A 20,830-nucleotide genomic window follows, 5' to 3' on the forward strand; every position below is an offset into this window, starting at 1 on the left:
CTTTCCAATTTTCTCAATTACAATCAGTAGATAATCTAATAAGTTTCTGATCCACATTTTTAGTAGAAAAAAAAAGAGTTCAGGATATTTCCTGCCTATTGCCTTTTCGAGATTGAAGGTGTCGAAATTCCTTGTTCTTTGCTGTTTAACTTTAGACAAAATTTTTATTGGAGAAAAAGAGACTTATAAATGGCATTCAAGCCAATTTTAAGAATCCAACAAGGCACACTTTTGTCCGACTACTAGGCAGGGTTTAATAACATCATATGTTTCTCAAACAAGCTCAGCTCACCTGGTTTTTTAAACACAGTAAAATTCCTCTAATGCGGACACTAACAGGGGACAATATTTTTTTTTTGTCTGTTATAGATGGGTGCTTACAGGGCAGGGGTTTAATAATGTTAATTGCCTTAGAATCAGGGAATTAAAAATTGTCCACATACGAGGGGTGTCCGCATTTGAGAGCGTCGCTTAGGAGGGGAAAAAAAATAACCAAAACAACACCAATCAGCAACTGTTCATAGCTGATATTTTAAAGTCTTCTGTTGCATATTTGTCATTTTTCTGTTTCTCAAATAAGCATTGTGTAACAGAGGCTCTCATAATTTTTACTCAGGTTTTACTGCACCCGTTTTTGTGTGTTTTACATTTTTAGCAAGATACTTTTGTTTCTGGAATATTTATACATTAGCAATATCTGATACATTTTATTTTTTTATCTGAAAATTTGCTTCCTTTATTTCTATAGCAATTCAGAGAAAGAGTTGACTATGATAAAAGATAAATGCTAAATGTCACGTATATCATTGCAGGCTGCTCAACGCCAAATTAGAGCATTGGTGAACAAGAGTCAAATGGCTGGTCTTCGAAGACCCGGAGGACTGCCCCCAAACCAACGCCCTGTTCAAGCGAACTAGCGTGACCCCCAAGCCCCGCCACACATGACCTTCAAGATACCAAAGACCAACAAAAAATTGCCACCTCATCTTCATCTTTTGTGTACAGGTGGCTGTGGGTTTGGGGGATTGCAGACTAGGATGCATGGACGTCGTCGCTTTGTTTGGTTTCCACAGTAACATATCACCTCTGTGGGTGAGATGGTCCCGAGGTCCAGTCACGGCTGCAACTTCGCCTGGGACCTGGGGACCATCGTGTTGACTAAAGGGCTGTAAATCTCAGGAATGCGAGTAATATGTTAATATGTGTATGATAAAAGCATTTAAATTTTTGTAAGTAGGAGATTGTAATGTGAGGCAGTTGTTTAGTTAGTACAAAAACACGGACCATAATTGTTGATATATCATGGTCTTTGTGATGTTATGAAAAGTTTATTTTTGATACTTGTTGGAGAAACTTTTTTGTTGTCATTTTTTATGAAGGGCATTTTTTGCCAAGGAGTAAAAATGTGGCCAAAGGGAAAAAAAAAAGAAAACCAAAACAATACCAATCAGCAACTGCTCATAGCTGATATTTTAAAGTCTTCTATTGCAGATTTGTCATTTTTCTGTTTCTCCAATAAGCATTGTGTAACAGAGGCTCTCATAATAATCCCCAACCATCCCTTTTCTGTATGAGCCCTCGTTAAGGTTGTATATTCAAGCTTACTCTACATATGCATGCATTGTCATCATTAATGTGCAAAAGGTCTCTTACAATGTAGGGATTCCTTTTTAAATAAACTTACTTGTATCATGCCGAAGATTGCCATGGAAAACCAAACAAAGCCTAAACTTTAAAAAAAAGAAAAGAAAAAAAAATGTATCTAGTTTTAAAGAATGAAACAGTATATTTTGCTGAGATACATCAACGTATAATTCACAATGGGAAAAGCATTTCTCATATTCTTTCATCCCCATTCTACCGGTTCACCTTGGAACGTGGTATCAATGTAGGTCATAGACAAAATACACGAAAAGAACAATAACTGGCTGTGGCACATTAGGGCAGGTCCTAATTTCTTATGCAAATTTTCTTTACTTGTTTTCATTTGGACCAAGATCCATCTACCAATACCGAAGTTGACATTCAAAATTACACTATTTTTTTGGCTCACATAAATGTATGTGCAGTTCTTTTTTTCCCCCAGTAAGATCTTTCTTAAACCTTGAATAAAACATTTAGAAGGACTGCAGAATTTATACTAACCAGCAACCAGAAGTGAACACACAAAATGCAAAATAATGCAAGACGAACCTCGATTGTTGTAGCATTGTGAATAATAATTTGAGGGACCTTTTGTCTTAACTGAAAATTATCAAGTTGCCTGTCCAATATTTAAAATGAATTGTAAAATTTAACATTGTAGTAGCTACTTTCCATTAATAGAATTTCTTGAAATGAGAGCGTTTTTACAGAATAATAATTTGTTTTTCTTCAAATGAATTTCAGATGTTATATGCCTTATCTATTAACTTAATAGCTATGCAGAACTATTTTTAAAAGGCCCATAAAAGTATTATTCATGAGTTATTGAATGCTATATTTTTCATCATGACCTAAGAGTGACTTATAACTATCACACACTAAGTACAAAGACTGCAAGTTATTTGCGTAGTCTCCATTGATATACTTGCTGCTGATATTTAGAGAAACAATAAAATATGAATTGATGACCTTCTCTTGACAAAAACTTCCTGGGAAGCAAATGTTTTTTAGTGACTATATTTTTGCAATGTGTTGATATGACTGCTTTTTACTTTTTGAAGTCGGGCAAAAATAAAATCCCAATGCATTTCAAGCAGTCTTACAGTAGGTACTTCCCCTCTACAGAGAAAGCAAGCAAGCAAGAAAGCTGATGATGTTAGAAATGAATTCTGTACTATGTCAAGCTTAGTACAGTACCGCACATTTTAAGGTATATATATTTATTGCCTTATGCTATCAAAGAAAATATTCTGTAGTTGGGAATTAAAAGTTTTGTTATGTATGCATGTTTTCTGGGTTCTATTTTAGAAACAACTTTTTTCCTTTCAGTATAAAAATGTATTCAACCTATTTTTACAACCATGTTTAATCATTTTATGTATTTCTAAAGCATAAATTATATTAGTTTTCAAATGCATATTTATATATATATATGATTTCATTTAGATTTTTAACTTCCTATCTTTTAATTTTTGATTTACTGTTCAGTACAATAAGCATAAAAAGTAACTGAACGCTTAAAGAGTTATGCACCTGAATTACATTTACAAGATGGGAAGTTATATTAAATACTCAATATTGTAGTTCAGATAATTCTCATGTTCTAATCTGTGTTGTGTATTGAAAAGTCCATAACTATTGTCCCAATTTAAAAATCCATTTGTTTAAGATCGGTTTATGACTAAACCATCCAACTTTTGCAGTTTTGCATAGCTTTCTGTTTCATAGTTACTCTGCACAGTTTGTAGGGGCATGTGTTATGGTACTACAAAGTGTTTAAATCTATTGTTTATGTTGAATTTTCAGGCATTTTTTTCTTCCTGTTTCTGATATACATTGTTATTCTGCCTTATGAAATCATGTTTGGACTTAGATAATTAGTTTATTTTAATGTATTTACTCTTTTTTCTTTACAATGCTTGACTTGCTAATATTTACTTGTAATAGGAAATAGGTATCTTGAAATTTATGTACACTGCAGATATAAAATTGACAGTGTTAGTGGTATTTACTATTAATAATTTGCAATGCATGTTAGCTATAAGATTGTTACACTGTGAGGAAGCCCTAGTGTGAAGGGGAGAAGTAAATTAAATATGCATTTCTCTCTCATTTGCTACCTTTAACAGACCCAAGAAAAATAACTAAAGAACTTCCTGTCCTGTCCCATATAGAAATAGTTTTACAAAGATTTTCAAACTGATGTCACAATGATTTATTTACATTTTTATTGATGGATCTCAAATTTTGCCATCAGTGGAGAAACGATCAACGTGAAGCGGTGCATTCAAGTGCCATATTAACCTGTTCAAAGTATTCTTTTACTTATTAACAGTAGTACAAGAAATGGCCTGTTTTTTTATGCATCTTTGTCTCTTCACCACTCACTGATGGGGAAATTTTTCAGCTGCTATTGTTATAGTAATTCAATTTCTTCAAACAAAACCATATCAACAATAGCCCCGTAACCTAGAGTAACCTCGCAATGAGTTTCCACAACTTATACTTTCTGTATTTAATGGTCAGTGTTTATTTTTGTTCAATTAACTTAGAGGAGCTCAACAGTTAACACCTGGGGAATTCTGCCTTTTTTCCACCATAGATAAATCTGGCAGCCGCAGCAACATTCATTGTAGTAACAAACCTCTCATTTGTACAAACAGCTGCAACCCTGTACATGGCCTTCAAGCCACATTGAACTCCTCATATGTTCTATGTTTTCTATGAGGAATTAAATTATTCTAGTTAATTGCTCTGTCTCTTTCTTTTGTGTTCAGATTACTTTTTTTTTCTCATTTGCAAAACATTCTCTTTGTAACAACTGTATGCAATAACCGTTATGTTAAGAGTAAAAATGATTGCCTCAATCTAATGATACATTTCACTGGCCTGGATTAGACTGCATTGAATGTCTATGCTTCTCGATTAAAAGATAACTTTTTTCAGTCCCTTGACAATCGTTAAATCGGGGTAAAACTGTAGCAATATAAAAAATATAATTTTTTTTTTGTCAAATTTGCCTATAGTTGTTACTAGTGATGTTCCCATCATTTTTTACGCGTTTATTTACATAATATGAAAAATTTTGAAGCTTGAGGGTATACACTATTTGTCTAAAAAATGCTTCAGAATATATGGTGTATATGTAGTATATCCTAAGGGAACACTATTGGTTGTTACAATTTTTTTGGGGGGTGGGGAGCACTTATTTTTTTTGCTCAGTAAATGTTTTCCCCCCTCCAGAATTTACTGCATATTGATACCAAGTTTGGCAATTTAAATATAGTTTACTAGTTATTCTTAACTTATTAAACAAGAAACTAAGTCACGTAAAAAAGAAAACATTTATTTAACGGCATATTTCTATCAAAACATGGTATCAAATATTAACAAACATGAGGTACCAACTGAACAATAGTACTTCTAGCTGTTGTGAAGTCCAAAATTAAATAAACAAGGTAAACGCACCAGTAGTGGCCACTTAAAGGTTTATATTTGAAAAATAAGGATTCCAGGTCTCCCAATGGATTCAAACGTGCAGGAGGTAGACCTCAGACTATATTGTAGTGAGCAGTTCAAGGAAGAGTAGGATGAGCATCATGGGAAAAATGGTATGAACTATTCAGTATGGTTGTCTGGATTGTCCATGTTTTTCCAGCTGTCTTCTAACGCTTCTCCATAACGAGGTACATAAACATGCTCAAAAATAATATTTTTAGAGCTGTGACCATGTTATGAAATGTGAAAGATCATGTTTGGAGCGTTTTCAACTGGGAATAGTTGCTTTCGTGGCCTGCAGTATATCTGGCCACTTCTATTACCAAAAAAGTTGGAAAATTCAAAAGTGGCCACTACTGAATCAGAAAGGTTTTTCACAAATCAACTCTTATTTTCCTTTTTAATAGGTTGTAATCACTTTATATAATAATCTGCCTCATTTCTGATATAACATTGTGTGATCTAGTAGTGGCACCCGGTAGCCACTTCTAAACCATATGGCCACTACTGATTCATGTACAATGACCACTGATAGATCAAATTTGAGGTTTGAGAGAAAAAAAAAACAAATTGTCATTCTGGCATTTAAAAAAAATGGGACGATATAGAAAGTAGGGCTATCATATGCTTATTGAGTTTCTCTCTCAAATGTGATTTTCATATGCAAAAACTACTGTATTAGAATTTGCTTTTATGTTTAAACCAATGGCTCTGGGAGGGGTGTTTTCACCCCCCTTGCTGCGCCACTGCCCTTTTCTATTCACAATGCAGATAACTTAATTTCTTACATTTAAGCAATCATTTCTTGAAAACACAGATTTTCTTAAGGTAAAAAACTTATTAGAAGTAAGTTTCACACAGTAAAATAAGTAAAAGCTATGATATATAAAATTTTCAGTTATAAAACTTGTTTATGGAACAATTTTTCCCTTGCAAGTCTTTTAATCATGTCAGTAAGTATGTGTTTTGCAACTAATAATCTATTGATTCATATTTATTCATGACTGCCAACAGTCAGGTGCCCCAAATTCAAATTTTTGGGAAGGGTTAAATTATCAGTTTACCGAACAACAAAATACGAGAATTGTACTTACAGTAGTTTTCTTAAATACAGTCGGACCTCCATATATCGAACTTCCACATATCGAAATTTTCTATGTATCGAAATCCCAGCAAATTTCTATGTTCATTACATAGAAAAGTTGTTTCTATATATCGAAAAAATCTCTATATATCGAAATTTTTTTCGAGATACTCGTAGGTTTTTCTCTGCTTTAGACTGTTCGTATCATGAAAAATGAAGCTTAGCGGAGAAAATTATGTTCACTAAAGGTTGCTACAAAACTTGAGGAATCTGGGGTTTAGGAGTGTGTAGTTCGATCGTTGTTCCGTTCTGGAGTTCTTACATTCCCTCAAGTTTATTTCAAATCTTAGTTGTAACCAGTATCACTGTAAAATCAGTTTTAAGCTATCCCTTTTGTCTGTTGAGTATCATTCCTAGTCTTTTTAGCTTCAGTAAAAATCATTCAAGTTAAGTAGATTGATTTTTTGCTTTTCACTCGATTCCATTGTCAAAACGAAAATCCCCTAACGTTACAGATCAAGTTGATTTGCCGAAGAATGAAGATGTATGAAGGCGCAAAAATGTAATTTCTGCAAAATTAATATTTTTATTGTTATCTTTCATTTAATGCTCGTTTAAATTATAAATGGGTTTCATGCACGTTTTAATGATTTCGAAGTTTTTTATGTTAAAATAAGATCGTTTCTATATATCGAATTTTTTCCCGGCAATTTGCTACTTCGATATATGGAGGTCCGACTGTATCTGACTATTAATAATTTAGTAGTTACTAAAATTGTTTACAATAAATAAGAGAAATAATCAGAAAAAAAAATATATTTAGTTAAAGTGCTTAAAAATTAATTTACCAGACATTACCAGCTATTCCAGATATTTACCACCAGTTTTAGGATAGGTTAAAAATATTGTAAAATTTCCGAATTTGTGAAATATGTAACATTTACGGACTTCTTAAAAATTTTACTTTTGAAAATTCCCTGATTTCTGTATTTTATCAATGTCCCAAACGTCCGTAATTAATTCTTCGGATCAATTTTATTTTCTAAAATCTTCATTAACTTAAGACACAGCTGTGAATTAATGATACTTTTTATGAGTCTCTTGAATCAACATGGATGACTTAAAATTTTTGCGTTGAATGAGATCGGCAAAATTAGAAGTCTATAAGTCCTCAACTACACGATTTAGACATAGAAGGAGGGTTAAAAAAAATGCTAAATGCATAATTATGAATGTCCAAATGGCAAAATCATGCAAAAAAGAAAAACGAGTGAGTATTAAAGAAGTGGATGCAATCGTATTGTGAAATGTGTGAAAAATTGGGGCGTAATAGCGTACAAAAAATGGCAAAGATGCGCATGTTTAATCTAATCTGTGGAATTCGATATATGCATGTTCTTGAACTCAAAATCTGTGACCAACTGTCAATTTCCATGATTTTTGAGCATTTTTTTTGGCCGAAAATCATGTTTTCCCATGACCATTTTCGATCAGAACCAAAATCCAAGTGCGCGGACACCCTGCCTTAAGTAGTATTGAAAATTATAAACTAGGCTACCAATTTCCTATGTCAATGCAACCATCCGTATATGTGCCTTGGTAAGTTGTAGGAAACAAAATGTCGTAGAATTGCATTGAATGGTGTGCTCACCTTACTATTTTATTATGAATGATTTTGAAGTGATAGTAATTATTCAGTTTATACTTGCCAAAGTTTCTTAACTACATACATTTTCTTTTACTTTATTTTTAACATTAGCGTACAAAAAAATACAAATTTTCTAATTTTATCCTAAGTACTTATGTACTTTGAAGGAAAATGTTCAGTAAAAATGAGATTAATATATTGGTACACCTTAATATAACTGTCATATTGAATCAATTTTTTCATCAGTTATTTGAATTTAAAGTAAGTAATGTAAATTCTAGGAAAAGGATGTCAGATGGCCCCACTACTGGATCAAATTTTAAGTTTGGGAAAAAATGGATAAAAAATTAAATTTCTGGCATATCTAAAAAAAAATGGGACGCTTAAGGAATAGTTGGGCTTAATACGCTCATTGAATTTTTAAAATTGGAAATAATATTGTAGACCCACAGTTTAAAAAAGACACAAAATATGCTTAACTGTGGCCACTACTAGTCCACTTACCTTGGTTGTATTTTCCCGAAAGGGAAAATATAACCAGGTTTTTAAAGTGGACCTGTTTGCTTTTGCATGGCACTTCTCAATTTTGCTCAGTGAAAATTTTAAAAATGTTATTTTTTCCGAGGTTTTAACCTCGGTAAAATATAGTGGAAACATTTTTGCACGTGGAAAAATATGTATATAACCTAAGCAGATATAACCTGAAAATAAGCAATATAAATTCATTTGTCACATGCACAAGTTCCATGTGTGCAACTGAAGAATAGTAATAAGAGCATAATCAAATGTTTATTAAAAATACTTGTGATATTTACATCGGTTTTTTCAAAACTTCAATTTATAAATATGAGACCAACTCATTTAAACGAACATCATTCACATAGTCGGAACCATTGATAATGAATAAATCACACTGTAATGTCATAAGCACTAAGGATAGAGCTGACCGCCACGAATTCACCTTTGAATGGGTATCATCTAACATATCATTAATTGGGTCAGAATCCTTTTCTTTTTGCAAAATTTTGGAATAACTTGAGAATCCTTGAGCAAGAGCTGTAGCTATCTTCAATTTGATACCTAAAAATGTAAAGATTAAACCACTTAGTTCAAAGATAAAAAAAAAAAAAAAAGTCATTACATATAAAATCCGACACATTTTCAGAAATTTTCATGCCGCACCATTTTTGATGAAAATTGGTAGGTGATATGTACTAATTTTCTATACTCCCAAACCGTTATATTTTTTGGGGGGAAAATTCCCGAGATATAGAAAGTTTTTTGCTCCGTAGACGAGTAAAATTTGGCAAATGATCTTTTTTCAAAAAATTCCCGTAATTCATTTAAAATAGTAGGATGATCAAATATGGCTTCTTGTAAAGCTGAAAGATTTTTTATTTGTGCCCAAAAACTAAACGATTTAAGTTAAGCCTAGTTGATTTAAAAAGTGCTGTTTTCGTCACTTCGAGCCTCAAAAAGCCGATGAGGGACTTTCGAGTCGAAATTCAAAAATTTTCATGAATCCAATACTTTTTTTTTTATGAGTAATGAAAAATTAAGCAATTATAAGCGTATTCTCTTAGAGTTAAGTATTTTATGAAATGCCATTGATAAAGTCGCCATTTCAAGCAAAAGGAATCCATAAATAAGCTCACTATTCTGGATACAGGTCTTCTCCAATATTTTGCTACACCAATTCTCTGATTTCCCACATCCAGGTAACAAACTATGCTCAGATCCATGATGCAATCTTGAAAGTAAGTGCCAGAATTGGTGCACATGGCTACTTAAAACTGAAGAACTAGGGTGACATAACACCACAGTATGGAAATGTGCCTAATGAGATAGATAATAAATAGGTTAAACATTTGATAATCTCCATACAGTTTAAAATCAACAAAAATTTGTTTGAATGCATTGTTTACACATAAAGCCAAACTTATCTCATTTTTAAAGCATTTTAGTATTAGATAGTTGCAGGTGTTTAGTTGAAAATTCTCAGTTTCAGGCCTAGGAACAAAATAAGCACCCAAAAAAGTAGAGAAAAGATACTTTAAACCATAATAAAGAGACTAAAAGTAGACAAGCTCAGGCCTATTTTGCAGTAGCCCAGGGGCAAGTGCCTTCCATAAAAATCATACTATATTTGAAATAAAAAAGTTTGTTCAACAATCGGCGCCGAGGCACTGACTGTGTTATATGCCAAGGGAGTGATATTCGAATCTGTACAAAAGAATACACTTTACTTTAACTAGTTCGCTCCTGATTTAAGGCGCATTTTATTAATTTTATATTTCAATTCGTTCACCGACGTTTCTCTGATAACATCAGTAAGATGACAAGGTGAGTGTGTGCCTGGGTGCTTAGCATTTATTTCAGGATGCAAATTTGAATTGAGGACTGCTATTTCAACTTATATGGAAAAAGGAAAGAAACATGGCACATAAACAGCAAAGCTATAACATAATGGGTAAAACCAATGTAATCTAAGCTGCATTATGAGTTCAGAAACAAAAAGGAACACTTGCTGTTAAATTCAAGTATTAACATTATTCTATACAATAAATGTTTTTTTTTTCCAAAAAACATGCCCAAGAGAATATATTCGGCTGAAACCTGCCACATGAAATACAACTTATAAACAATCAATAAAAACCCATAGGTGCATTTATTAAGATTAAGACTGGACAACAGAATTAATATGAATTAAAAAAAGTATAACCCAGTGACAACCTTAGAAATAAGAAGCTGGAATGATGAAAATTTGAATAAATTTGGGTTCTCCCCTCCCTCTCTCCCAAAAAATGCAAAAAAAAAAAAAAAAAAAAGCAAAATATACCGTATTGATAACATATAAAATTTAAATTTTACTTAAAATCTAGTATTTAAAAAAAATTGCTACATTAATGGTTAAAAAACTGACATTAAATTACTTAATGTATCAGAGATCAAGAGCAAAACATTATTATTATTATTATTATTTTTTCATCTTTTAAAGTTCTTAAATATTCTTTTTTTCTCCATTTGAAAAACAGCAATAATAAATATCATGCAAATAAGTTGTGTTTCAATATACTATCTTAATTTAAAAACAAATAAAAATCAAATAACTCAGTCTTTCAAATCTAAAATACTGTGAGCATTAATATGCAAAACAAGAAAAGTTATTTTTAATAATTCATTCTAAGCCAGGAATATAGCAACATGATTTCTACATTGGTTTGGTATGATAAAACAGAGCCTATGCTAAGCATTTGTCTCCACCAAATGCTATAAAACCATAACAGCGAAAAAAACTCCAATTAGGCAAAAATATTGCCTAACATAAAATTGTTAGAAATTGCCACAAAAAAACAGAAATAAGATTTTACCTCAATCCTCAAAACTATTATTAGAAATTCTGTAATAAAAAAATAAGAATAAATTAGGAACTCAATGTCTAATGCATTGTTATTAAGTGTTTATTAAACTTAAGTGTAAACTGCGTAGTGAAAATAATAAGGACTTACAATGCATATTTTATAAAATTATTCCAGTTTTTCTGATTAAAGTGAAAAAAAAAAAAACATAAAAATTCACCATTAAAAATTTATTAAATTTAAGTCTTTTGCTAAAAGTTTTGGGATAAGGCTAAAACTTTTAAAATTTGGCTAATTATTGACTAGCAAGTTGAAAGCTTTTCATTTATTTATATTATTTTTCAATGGTTGCCTCAATTGCCAAATTGATTAACTCCACTTTTTTAAAAAATTCTCATCTCTGCTTTAATAATCTTTTATCAATGCTTAATATATGAATTTATATTAAATTTGGGTTCAGTATCTTTCTGAACATGTGACAGCAGAAAATGTAACATGAGGGCCTATTTACTTTTATGGATAACACCATCTTCTTCTTAATAACTATTATCTACTTTATGTTTTATGGAGTTAGTCAATTTGTCAAGTGAGGCATCCAAATATCTCATTAGAAATTTTGAAATAACTATTTAATTTTAATTTATTCTCTTTTTCCAAATGATGAACAAACAAAAGTGCTAATTTCATTCAAGTTCAGTCTGCAAAAACGATTTATCAATAATTCATCTTACTACTAATATATATGCGAAAGTTTGTCTGTATGGATGTATGGATGTTTGTTACTCTTTCACGCAAAAACTACTGAATGAATTTTGATGAAACTTTACAATAATATAGCTTATGCATCAGAATAACACATAGGGTAGTTTTCGTCCCATTATGGGGGGCAAAACCCCCCTTAGGAGGGCAATAAATCACAATTTTCATATAAATTCTCTAATATGGGGATGAAAAAATGCTTGCACATATTAACATTATATGTCGATCGAAAGCTCTGATTTTTCTGCTAAAGATGGCACCTGTTCGAAATTTCTAAGTAGAATAAAAAACGAGTTATGAGCTTTTTAGTTCCATGTTCGAAGGCTTTCCTTAACTCAATACAATATTTAGTGTATCATCTCAACTTCCTGTCGATAACGACTTTTGTTGTATTGTTGACTATCTTTGCTTTTCGTGACTGTTCAAGGCTTTTCTCAAGTCAAATCTTGAAGTAAGATTTTTGCACAAGATTGGCAAATAATACATGGGGTAAATAAATACCTTTGTGCTGAATAGTAAAGTCAGACCAAACAACGTAAGTAGAAGCACAAATTTGTAAATTACAGCAGACACGTGTTTCGGCGTTACACGTATAATACATGGATTTGGCTGATTTTTTTCCATTTTAATGCAACTTTGAGGAAATTAATGGTTTTTTATTTATTTGTATTGACTGGGTATTTAATCGATCAGCAGGAATCTAGCCAAACTTTTTGTGGAATCATTTCAATAGCTAAGGCATTTGGCATTTTTTTCAACTGTCACTGTTTTTGAAGCTAAAGACTACGCAATACTGTTTCTCAGTTTTCACCATGTAACCAAATATCGCCATTTCTTTAATATTTCTTCCTTTAAATTTGTTAACACGTAAAATAATTCGCCAACTAATTCGCAAATTCATAAACAGCGCAAAAACTTCCATTACTTTGTCTTTGCACACAATTTCAAACAATTGCCAAATTTTTACTGTTTATTGGAAACATTTCGGGTAGCATCATTGTTGACCCTATTTTGGGACGATTTCTACGGTAAGAAGTTACACATTATACAATAATTTAAATTGCCGGTGTAGCGCTGGATTATGTATTTGATGAAGATCAGGATTATAAGGAAACTGTTTCACTTTATTTAAGAATAGTTGACCTCACTCAAATTGGATTTTTTGGGAATTACCCAAACTGACTTCTTTACAACTCCTGAACGTTTTCGTGATTTATTTTTTTGTGATTTTTGGGTTTCTTCTCAGTTTTGCCAACATTTCATTTACTCCCTTTCCCCCTAATTTTCAGTTTTAATCATACCTTTTGATACATTTAAGGGGGCAGGCAATTTGAAATGTCGGCGAAACTAGAGACAAACAATGTTTTAGTAACTATTTGACCTCTGCCTGTAATGACCATTAACTACTTGAATCAATTGAAAAAAAACTACATCAACGTGAGCGAAGCCGCGGGCAAAAGCTAGTTAAGAATAAATTAAAATATAAAGGCATTCTAAGCTAATATGATAAAAATAACTTCCACATTTAAAACTAATTGAAATATTTGCAGGATAAAAAAGGATTATAATTTCAAATTTGAAAAAAAAAAAAAAAAAAAAAGCTAAGTTTTACTTCGATTTTGAAACAAAACTGAAAAGAAAATGTCCTCGAAATATCTAACAAAAATATTAATAAATAAATAACGTAAAAGGATTGAAATCTGAAATGCAGCAAGCAATTTTCTGCAAAACATGTTGCAATGTTTGCATACTTTTTATTACTTAATTATGTTTAAATTAAATTTCAAATAATAAATCAAATGTTTATTTGTTTCAAATATGGTACTTTTTTTAAAGTAAGTTTATTGCAATGAAAAAGCCATTTCATACAAGAATGTGATAGTTTTCAAACCTAATAATTGTATTGTTTTCGGATGCAAAAGGATTGAAGTCTAAAATACAATAATCAGTTCTCTGTAAAGCTGAAGTTAAATCAGGGGTGCCCCTCCCCCTTAGAAAAAGGGTGCACCGCCCCTAAATTTTGCAAAGACCCCCACCCCCACAAAAAAAGCAAGAGCACCCCTCCTAAAAATGAAAAAAAAAAAACCTCTCAAAACAACCTCCCTAAAAATTTCAATGGCACAGTCTGTGCCATGACCCCCCCCCCCCCTCCAAGTCAGCATCCCTGGTTAAACAAATAATTTTGTGCATAAAAAGTAAAATAAGAAATAACAACGTCATGTTGGCATATTATTATTTTATAATTTTCAGTTTTGTTTTTTCAGTGCTTTTCAAAAAATGTTTTATTTAAATATTAAACAAATTAAAAATCAAATGCTTATTTCTTTCTACCCTAAAACTAAGTTTATAAAAAATAAAGTAATTAAAAAAAAATTGAAATACATTATATTGCACTAAAAAAAAGCTATTCTACACTGGCATATGATTGCTCCAAAACTAAAAAATATTTGAAGGATGCAAAAAGAATGAAATCTTACATGGAAATTAAGTTTGCAAAAAGAGAAAAAGATAATAAAAATAAAATTAAAATACATTATTGCAGTACAAGAAGCTATCCTATATTTTAATATGAGAGCTTCGAAAGTAAAAAATACATGAAATATTTGAAGGATGCAAAAAGGTCACCCTTTTTCAGAAAGTCTGTTTAATACGTTTTTCCGTGCAAACGGCTAGTGCAGGGGACCTCGGAGTATAAACAAAAACGTTTTTCTACAAACAGATCAAAATAAATTGTCACATACAAGACTCACGCAAACTATTGTTTTTTTTTTTTCCAAATTTCCATCCTTGATGAAGATTGAATCTATTATTTCAGAAACGTTTTTTTTTTTTTTTTGCAAAATCAAGTTAGCTGTGGTTTTACCATACTTGTATGTAGAGAAATCGACTGGTGTAGAAGGGAAGGCAATCCTTGTACAACAAAGTCCTTTATTTAGGGGCCACATTTTTCATTTAGTGCTTTCTGGATTTCACTGTATTATGAATTACATGATCAATGTTTACATACCTTGTAAAGAATTTTTTACGAGTTAGGCTCGAGAAATTATTTTCAAAAATGTTTGTTGAGCTGTGGAAAGCATTTTATGCGTTTACATTTGTAGTAACATAGTATAATATAGACAAAAATAGATTCCAAATATCTAGTAAGTATCTGGAATACGGTTTTGGAACCCCGTTTTTTTTTTTTAGAAATGGTCGCATTATTTCGAACAAAGTCTCAAAAGAGTGCTGGAAATCTTTTGCCAGATTTTTTATGGAGCAAAATGTCAAACAGTATCTACCACCTTTTTCAACGAAATTCATTTTTTCTCGAATTTTAAACAATCAAAGAATGGATATTTCAAAAAAGCAAAAAGTACACGACACAGATAGAGGCTTGAAAAATACTCGGAGAAAAATTTACATGAAAACTTCAAAGGAATTTTTAAAACCTTCATCCAACTTTCCCCGCAGGTTAACATTGGATCCGTAGGCTTTCAGACTCTCAGTGAAAAGCATCCTTAAATTTGCTTATAAAGTAGCATTAATATACATATTTATCTTTCTTTGGATGCACCAGCTCCATTGTTTATGCCTTCTTGATGTAGTGAAAAGTAATGGGGGTAGTGCATCCCCAGAAATAGAAATATTCATTAATGCTATATTATCAGCATACTTAAGATCATTTTAATCTTAATTATATCCGTGAATTAATTTGAGTAACACGGAAAGGTTCCTCACTGAAGGTCTGGGATGCAACTTTACGCAAAATGCGATACTTCCCTTTTTTTTTTTAAATTTACAACGTAATTTTTTTTTTTCGGATGTAGGGTTTACTGGTGTGAGTCCTATACTCTGGTTTCATGCCAAAAAATAAGGGAAAAAATTGTAAAACAAACCCCTAGAAAAAAGGATGGGTTTTGATGATTTTAAAAATATAATAAGTGGTAATACCCCCCCATGAGTCAACCAATTTCCTCCATATGTTCTTGCGTACAAACTTAGCACCTCTCTAACCCCTCAGAAAAGTATTAATGTATAATATAATGATCCCTTCCCCTCCAAATAAAAATGGCTATGAAACTGTCAAAAACTGAAAAAAAATTGCGGGCGACATTTCCAAAAAAAGTGGGACGTGTGAATGGAAAAAGGTGGTCATATTTGGATTCAGGAGGTCATTTAGCACAAGAATTCACAAGAATTATCTCAGAAACACTCTTTAAAAACTATATCCTTTCTGAACACAAATCAAATTGTGAAGATGTTTCCAAGCATGTGGATTCACTTTCAAAAGCACTCATTCATTCCTTCATTGAAAAATGCCTCCGGAAAAGAGGGGAGTAGTAAATGGAAACGGTCGTTTGCGCTAATGATTGTAAATCTTATACACCTCACCCGGTTTTTCCCCTCAAGAAAGGAGGGACCAGTGGGAGGCGTGGCTTAGTAGAGAAATTGAGCTTTTTCGAAAATATTTCAGATGGTTGGAACCCCGATATTTTTTTAGAAATGGTCGCATCATTTCAAACTTAGTCTCAAAAGAGAGCTGGAAATATTTTGCGTGTTGGGGCGTTCTTAAAATTTCAATAGCACGATTTGCAGCTTTTTTACAGAGCAAAAGGTCCAACAGTACCTCGTTTTCGAAAAAATTCATTTTTTCTCGAATTTTAAAAAATTGAAGAATGGACGTATCAAAAAAGTAAAAACTAAAATACACAGACATAGGCTTGAAAAACACTCAGAAAAAAAATTGACCCGAAAACTTCAAAGGAATTTTGTAAAATAACATTCAACTTTCCCCGTAGGTTAGCATTGGATCCGAAGCTTTCAGACTCTGAGTGAAGAGCACCCTTAATATCTTTCCCCAACTATGGAACTGGGTATTCTTGAAATAATAGTGCACACAGTTTTATATGCATAGAAAATAAAAAGAATAACAAAGTAATAGAAAGAAAAAAATACCTTTTCATAACATTTATTGTTGACTAAATAATATTCCTCTTGTGTTTCCTTCTGCAATGTGTTCCAACGTTGAATGCTAACATTTGAAAGAATATTTTTCTGTGAAATAAAAAAAAAGTTAGTATTAATACATTTAGAAAAAATACAACACAGGGAAATGCAACTTCAATGTCTTAATGAAACTTTTTCTTATATTTAAATAGAAAAGTTCATCATGAGTATAGCTTAAGAATGTTAGATAAATAGGGAGTTTTATTTGTCTCTTAAAGCCATTTGCTTATAAGGCTCCTGGCTTTTGTTGGATGTCTTTTCATCCATAAGCTCATTTCTTTTGCATTGAAAAAGGCGTTCTTTGTAATGCCCAAACACGCGTCTGCAGTAATCTGCAATTTGTGCTTTTTGACGTAGTTATTTCTTATTTTATTCTTAGGCATACTTATTTGGAATGAACTTAAATCTTTAATACGTGAGTAATACTAATAAAGTATTAACAGTTAGTTAACTAAAAATATCAAACAAACATGAAAGAACTTTGGAGCCATGTTAATATTTCCGTTTAGAAAAAAAACGCAACAAAAGGTTAAGGAGGTATGATATTTAAAATAAAATAAAGTGGGGAAAAATCTTAAGGTATTGATTGCAAAAAAAACAACTCAGTTCAAAATATTAGAAGTTTTTTACTGGGACCATTTCAGTCAAACAAATAAAAATATTAGGGTGGTTATTTCACTATAAAAAACAGTCATTTTATTTTGGAAAAGAAAAACTGGGAGATGGTTTTGCACAGAATTTTTATTTCAAATAAATAAAAGAGGGGAGGGATCAACTCAGAATCTTAAAAATGCACTTTTAAGCTACCTTTACTCATGTAAGGTAAGGGGTAAGCAGGGTATTTATTCATAGAAAAAAGTCCAAAATGGCAGTTTTAATAACACAATTTTAGAAAATCTTTGACGTTGAGGGATGGATGGAGTGTGTTGTAGAATTTTCCCTCTGAAATTTTTCAAAATTGAAGTCTTAAACATACAATTTTAGGATGTTTTTACTGACAGATATATCCCATGAAATTTTTAAAAATAAAATTTTTTTTTTTATATTCCGTTACAAGATGTAGTTTTTAAAAAAGATCACAGAGGATGTTCTGAGCAGGTTTAGCTAGTTGTTACAGAAAAAGTCACTAATAAATAATTTCATGGAATGGAATTTCATCCTATCATTCGAAAACAGTCAAATTAAATATGCCACATATTGCCCTTTACTATTTAATTAGTATAATATAAGGGTGCTATCTCACTCTTCTTTCAAATTTGTGGAGTAAAGGCACTGAAAGATAAAAACTTTTTCTAAGGGGAGAAAATTATACTTTTCCCTCCTTTCTCTAAAAAATAAAACATACACTTCGAGGGAAATTCAAAAATTTTTGGATTTTTTTTAGAACTAAAATGGTTTTCTAAAAACAAGAATTTCTGTTAAATTTTTCTGTAAATATTTTACTTAATGGATCAGTTAGCTGAACAGAGTAATCCTTTTTCACCACATAACTCTTTATTTTACAATCGTCATTCAATTTTAATCAAAAAAGAATTAAATCTAAACAAGTCTCACCACATCACAGTCAAGCAAATATGCACATGCCATTGGATTAAAAACTGTATGAAGGACTTTCATCGTTTCTGATGGCAGGTTGGAGAATATAAGAATTGAAAGTGAGTGACAAAAGGAAGCAATTTCAGGATCAACATCGCCTCTTACAAACAGCAGGGTAATTTTCAGCTATATAATTTGGAAAATGAAAACTCAGTTAGTATAATATCAGGCTTAATAAGACAAAAAATCTTTTTTAATGTATACGATGGATAAGCTTGAATTTCACATGTTTTTTAGACAACCACCACATAAAGGGAAAAAAAACGAACTTTAGAGAAGAAGCAAAGATGTGTGAGAGATGAGCTTTCCATCTAGTTGGTATTTAAAAAAGAAACATGTATTAAGCTTCATTTTTGGGATATGAGGTTTTCATTCTTATTGTTTTGAATTATAACAATATTAATATCATGAACTATTGAAGAAACATGTTTTGTTAAAATGTTTTTTTTATCGAATTCATTATTGAAAGCATATGATATTAATGAGCAGGGTCCATTGAAATTCAATTAAATTACTTAGAAATAATATTTTGTACTTAAGAAATTTTTAAAAAAAGCCTAGTTTGTAATGAAAAAAAATACTGCAAAATTGGCATTTAAATAAAATTAGAGAAAAAACTGCCTCTCATTAAAGTAGACAAAAACATCCCTCTCTCACCAACCACCTGCTGAGAATACTTAACATTGGAACTGTATTCAATTTAAAACATTAGATCAGTACAAAAAAATTTATTACATTACAAGATAATTTTTTTAAAATAAAATCTAACAAGTGTTTTTTCGTTAAATTTACAGAAATTTTAAAATTAAATCGACTGAAAAACGAATCTGTAACTGTCTGTTCATGTGTAAAACAGCACAAAATGGTTACAATGACGAAGAAAGTGCGGTTTTATCGCATTTTCTTCAAAATAATAATAAAGGTTCATAAAATCTTAAAATTTAACAAAGCAAAGAGAAAGTTAATTGACTCTAACTCTAGAAATAAGACAACAGACTTTTACATTGAAACAGAGAATTAAAATAAAACAATTTCAAATTAAGCATTTTCAAATTCACCTTTGAATTACTTTTAAAGTTCTTATTTTTGCAAGCCATAATTTTCACAAAATGAAGATATTGGAGTTTGAACTGAAATTTTCAGTCAGACTGAAAATTTTGCGCATTTTACAAGAACAGAACCAAAAGATGACAAATGCTGAATATATGTAAATACAAAATTACTTTTAGGCTTACATTTTTCACATGAACAAATTTGCACTAAATACTGTGCTGAAACACTGCTTTCTTCAAATTGTTCTTAGGGTATTCTCACTGGTTACTTTGGTGTTAAAACTTATTTTCCAACATTATTCAAAAATGCTTTTAATGTCTTGCAATAACTCTCATGAATAATTAAATATTATAATAAAAAAAACAAAACAATTTTATTAGAATGATTGCAATATAAGAATTCATCCCAACAATTCATTAAATGATCCCAAAAAAGAATGAAAACCTTCAAACTTATACAGCATGTTTACAAAATATTATTAAAATAAATATACGCAGGCAATCAATTAAAAAATATGGCAGTTAAATAATTCTGTTTTTTCTTCTTTTTTTTAACAATATTGCTTTTTGAAAGCAGTCAATGTTTTCTCACTTTGTTTTTTTTTTTTTTTTTTTTCATTTACGCCGACTTGAAGATCTTTTAAAAACGATTTAACCTAAAAACTAAAATCACTTTGCAGCCAATACATCTATGGAAGCTGGTACTTCCGGTGACGTACAAGACTTGTATTACTAGTTAGTACATGCTGGCATATCTCTTAGTCAGTGTCTTTCGAACACTATTTTCCCGTTTGAAGTAAAAACTTCATTTAAAAATGATTTCTTCAAGAGATTAGTAAGACTTTATAAAGTTTGCATTGTAGAGTCCAACATGGGATATAACAATTTTCTGATTAAATGCTGAATATCTCTACAAATACTCATGCATATTTTAAACAACCAGCATATTCTCATGAATCAAACATTTGACTTTAGCTATTGATTTTAAATAAAATTTGATCTAGGAGTTTTGTTGCAGACACAATTTGGACAAAATACTGTGAAATGGCAGTGATGAAAAACATATTTCAATAAAATGACAAAAGGTGATTCATATTTACTTTAGAAATCAAGCTGCAGCATTTTTTGATCCAAACCTCTCTCTCACATAAATAATAATTTTCTGTTGTCTTCTGCATCGTTATAGAAATTTTAGGGTTAA

At 31.1% G+C, this 20,830-nt stretch overlaps 2 protein-coding genes across 2 annotated transcripts in view; one reads left to right on the forward strand and one right to left on the reverse strand.

The window, feature by feature from the left end:
- LOC129233522 (insulin-like growth factor 2 mRNA-binding protein 1) overlaps positions 1-4,393 on the forward strand; it is a 46,830-nt gene extending 42,437 nt beyond the window's left edge. The window contains exon 13 of the mRNA XM_054867537.1: positions 813-4,393. Coding sequence (XP_054723512.1) covers positions 813-917 — 105 coding nt within the window. The 3' untranslated portion in view covers positions 918-4,393. The remainder of the gene's footprint in view (positions 1-812) is intronic.
- A 4,291-nt stretch (positions 4,394-8,684) lies between these two features.
- Positions 8,685-20,788, reverse strand: LOC129233520 (uncharacterized). Its single transcript, XM_054867535.1, has 5 exons — positions 20,730-20,788; positions 18,536-18,703; positions 16,931-17,029; positions 9,530-9,710; positions 8,685-8,954 (listed from the first exon to the last, which is right to left on the reverse strand). The coding sequence occupies exons 2-5, from the start codon at positions 18,596-18,598 to the stop codon at positions 8,713-8,715; spliced, it is 585 nt and encodes a 194-aa protein (XP_054723510.1). The 5' UTR covers positions 18,599-18,703; positions 20,730-20,788; the 3' UTR covers positions 8,685-8,712.
- Positions 20,789-20,830: the final 42 nt, after the last annotated feature.

This window comes from Uloborus diversus, unplaced genomic scaffold (assembly GCF_026930045.1).
Source record: "Uloborus diversus isolate 005 unplaced genomic scaffold, Udiv.v.3.1 scaffold_499, whole genome shotgun sequence".
Taxonomy (NCBI): Eukaryota; Metazoa; Arthropoda; class Arachnida; order Araneae; family Uloboridae; genus Uloborus; species Uloborus diversus.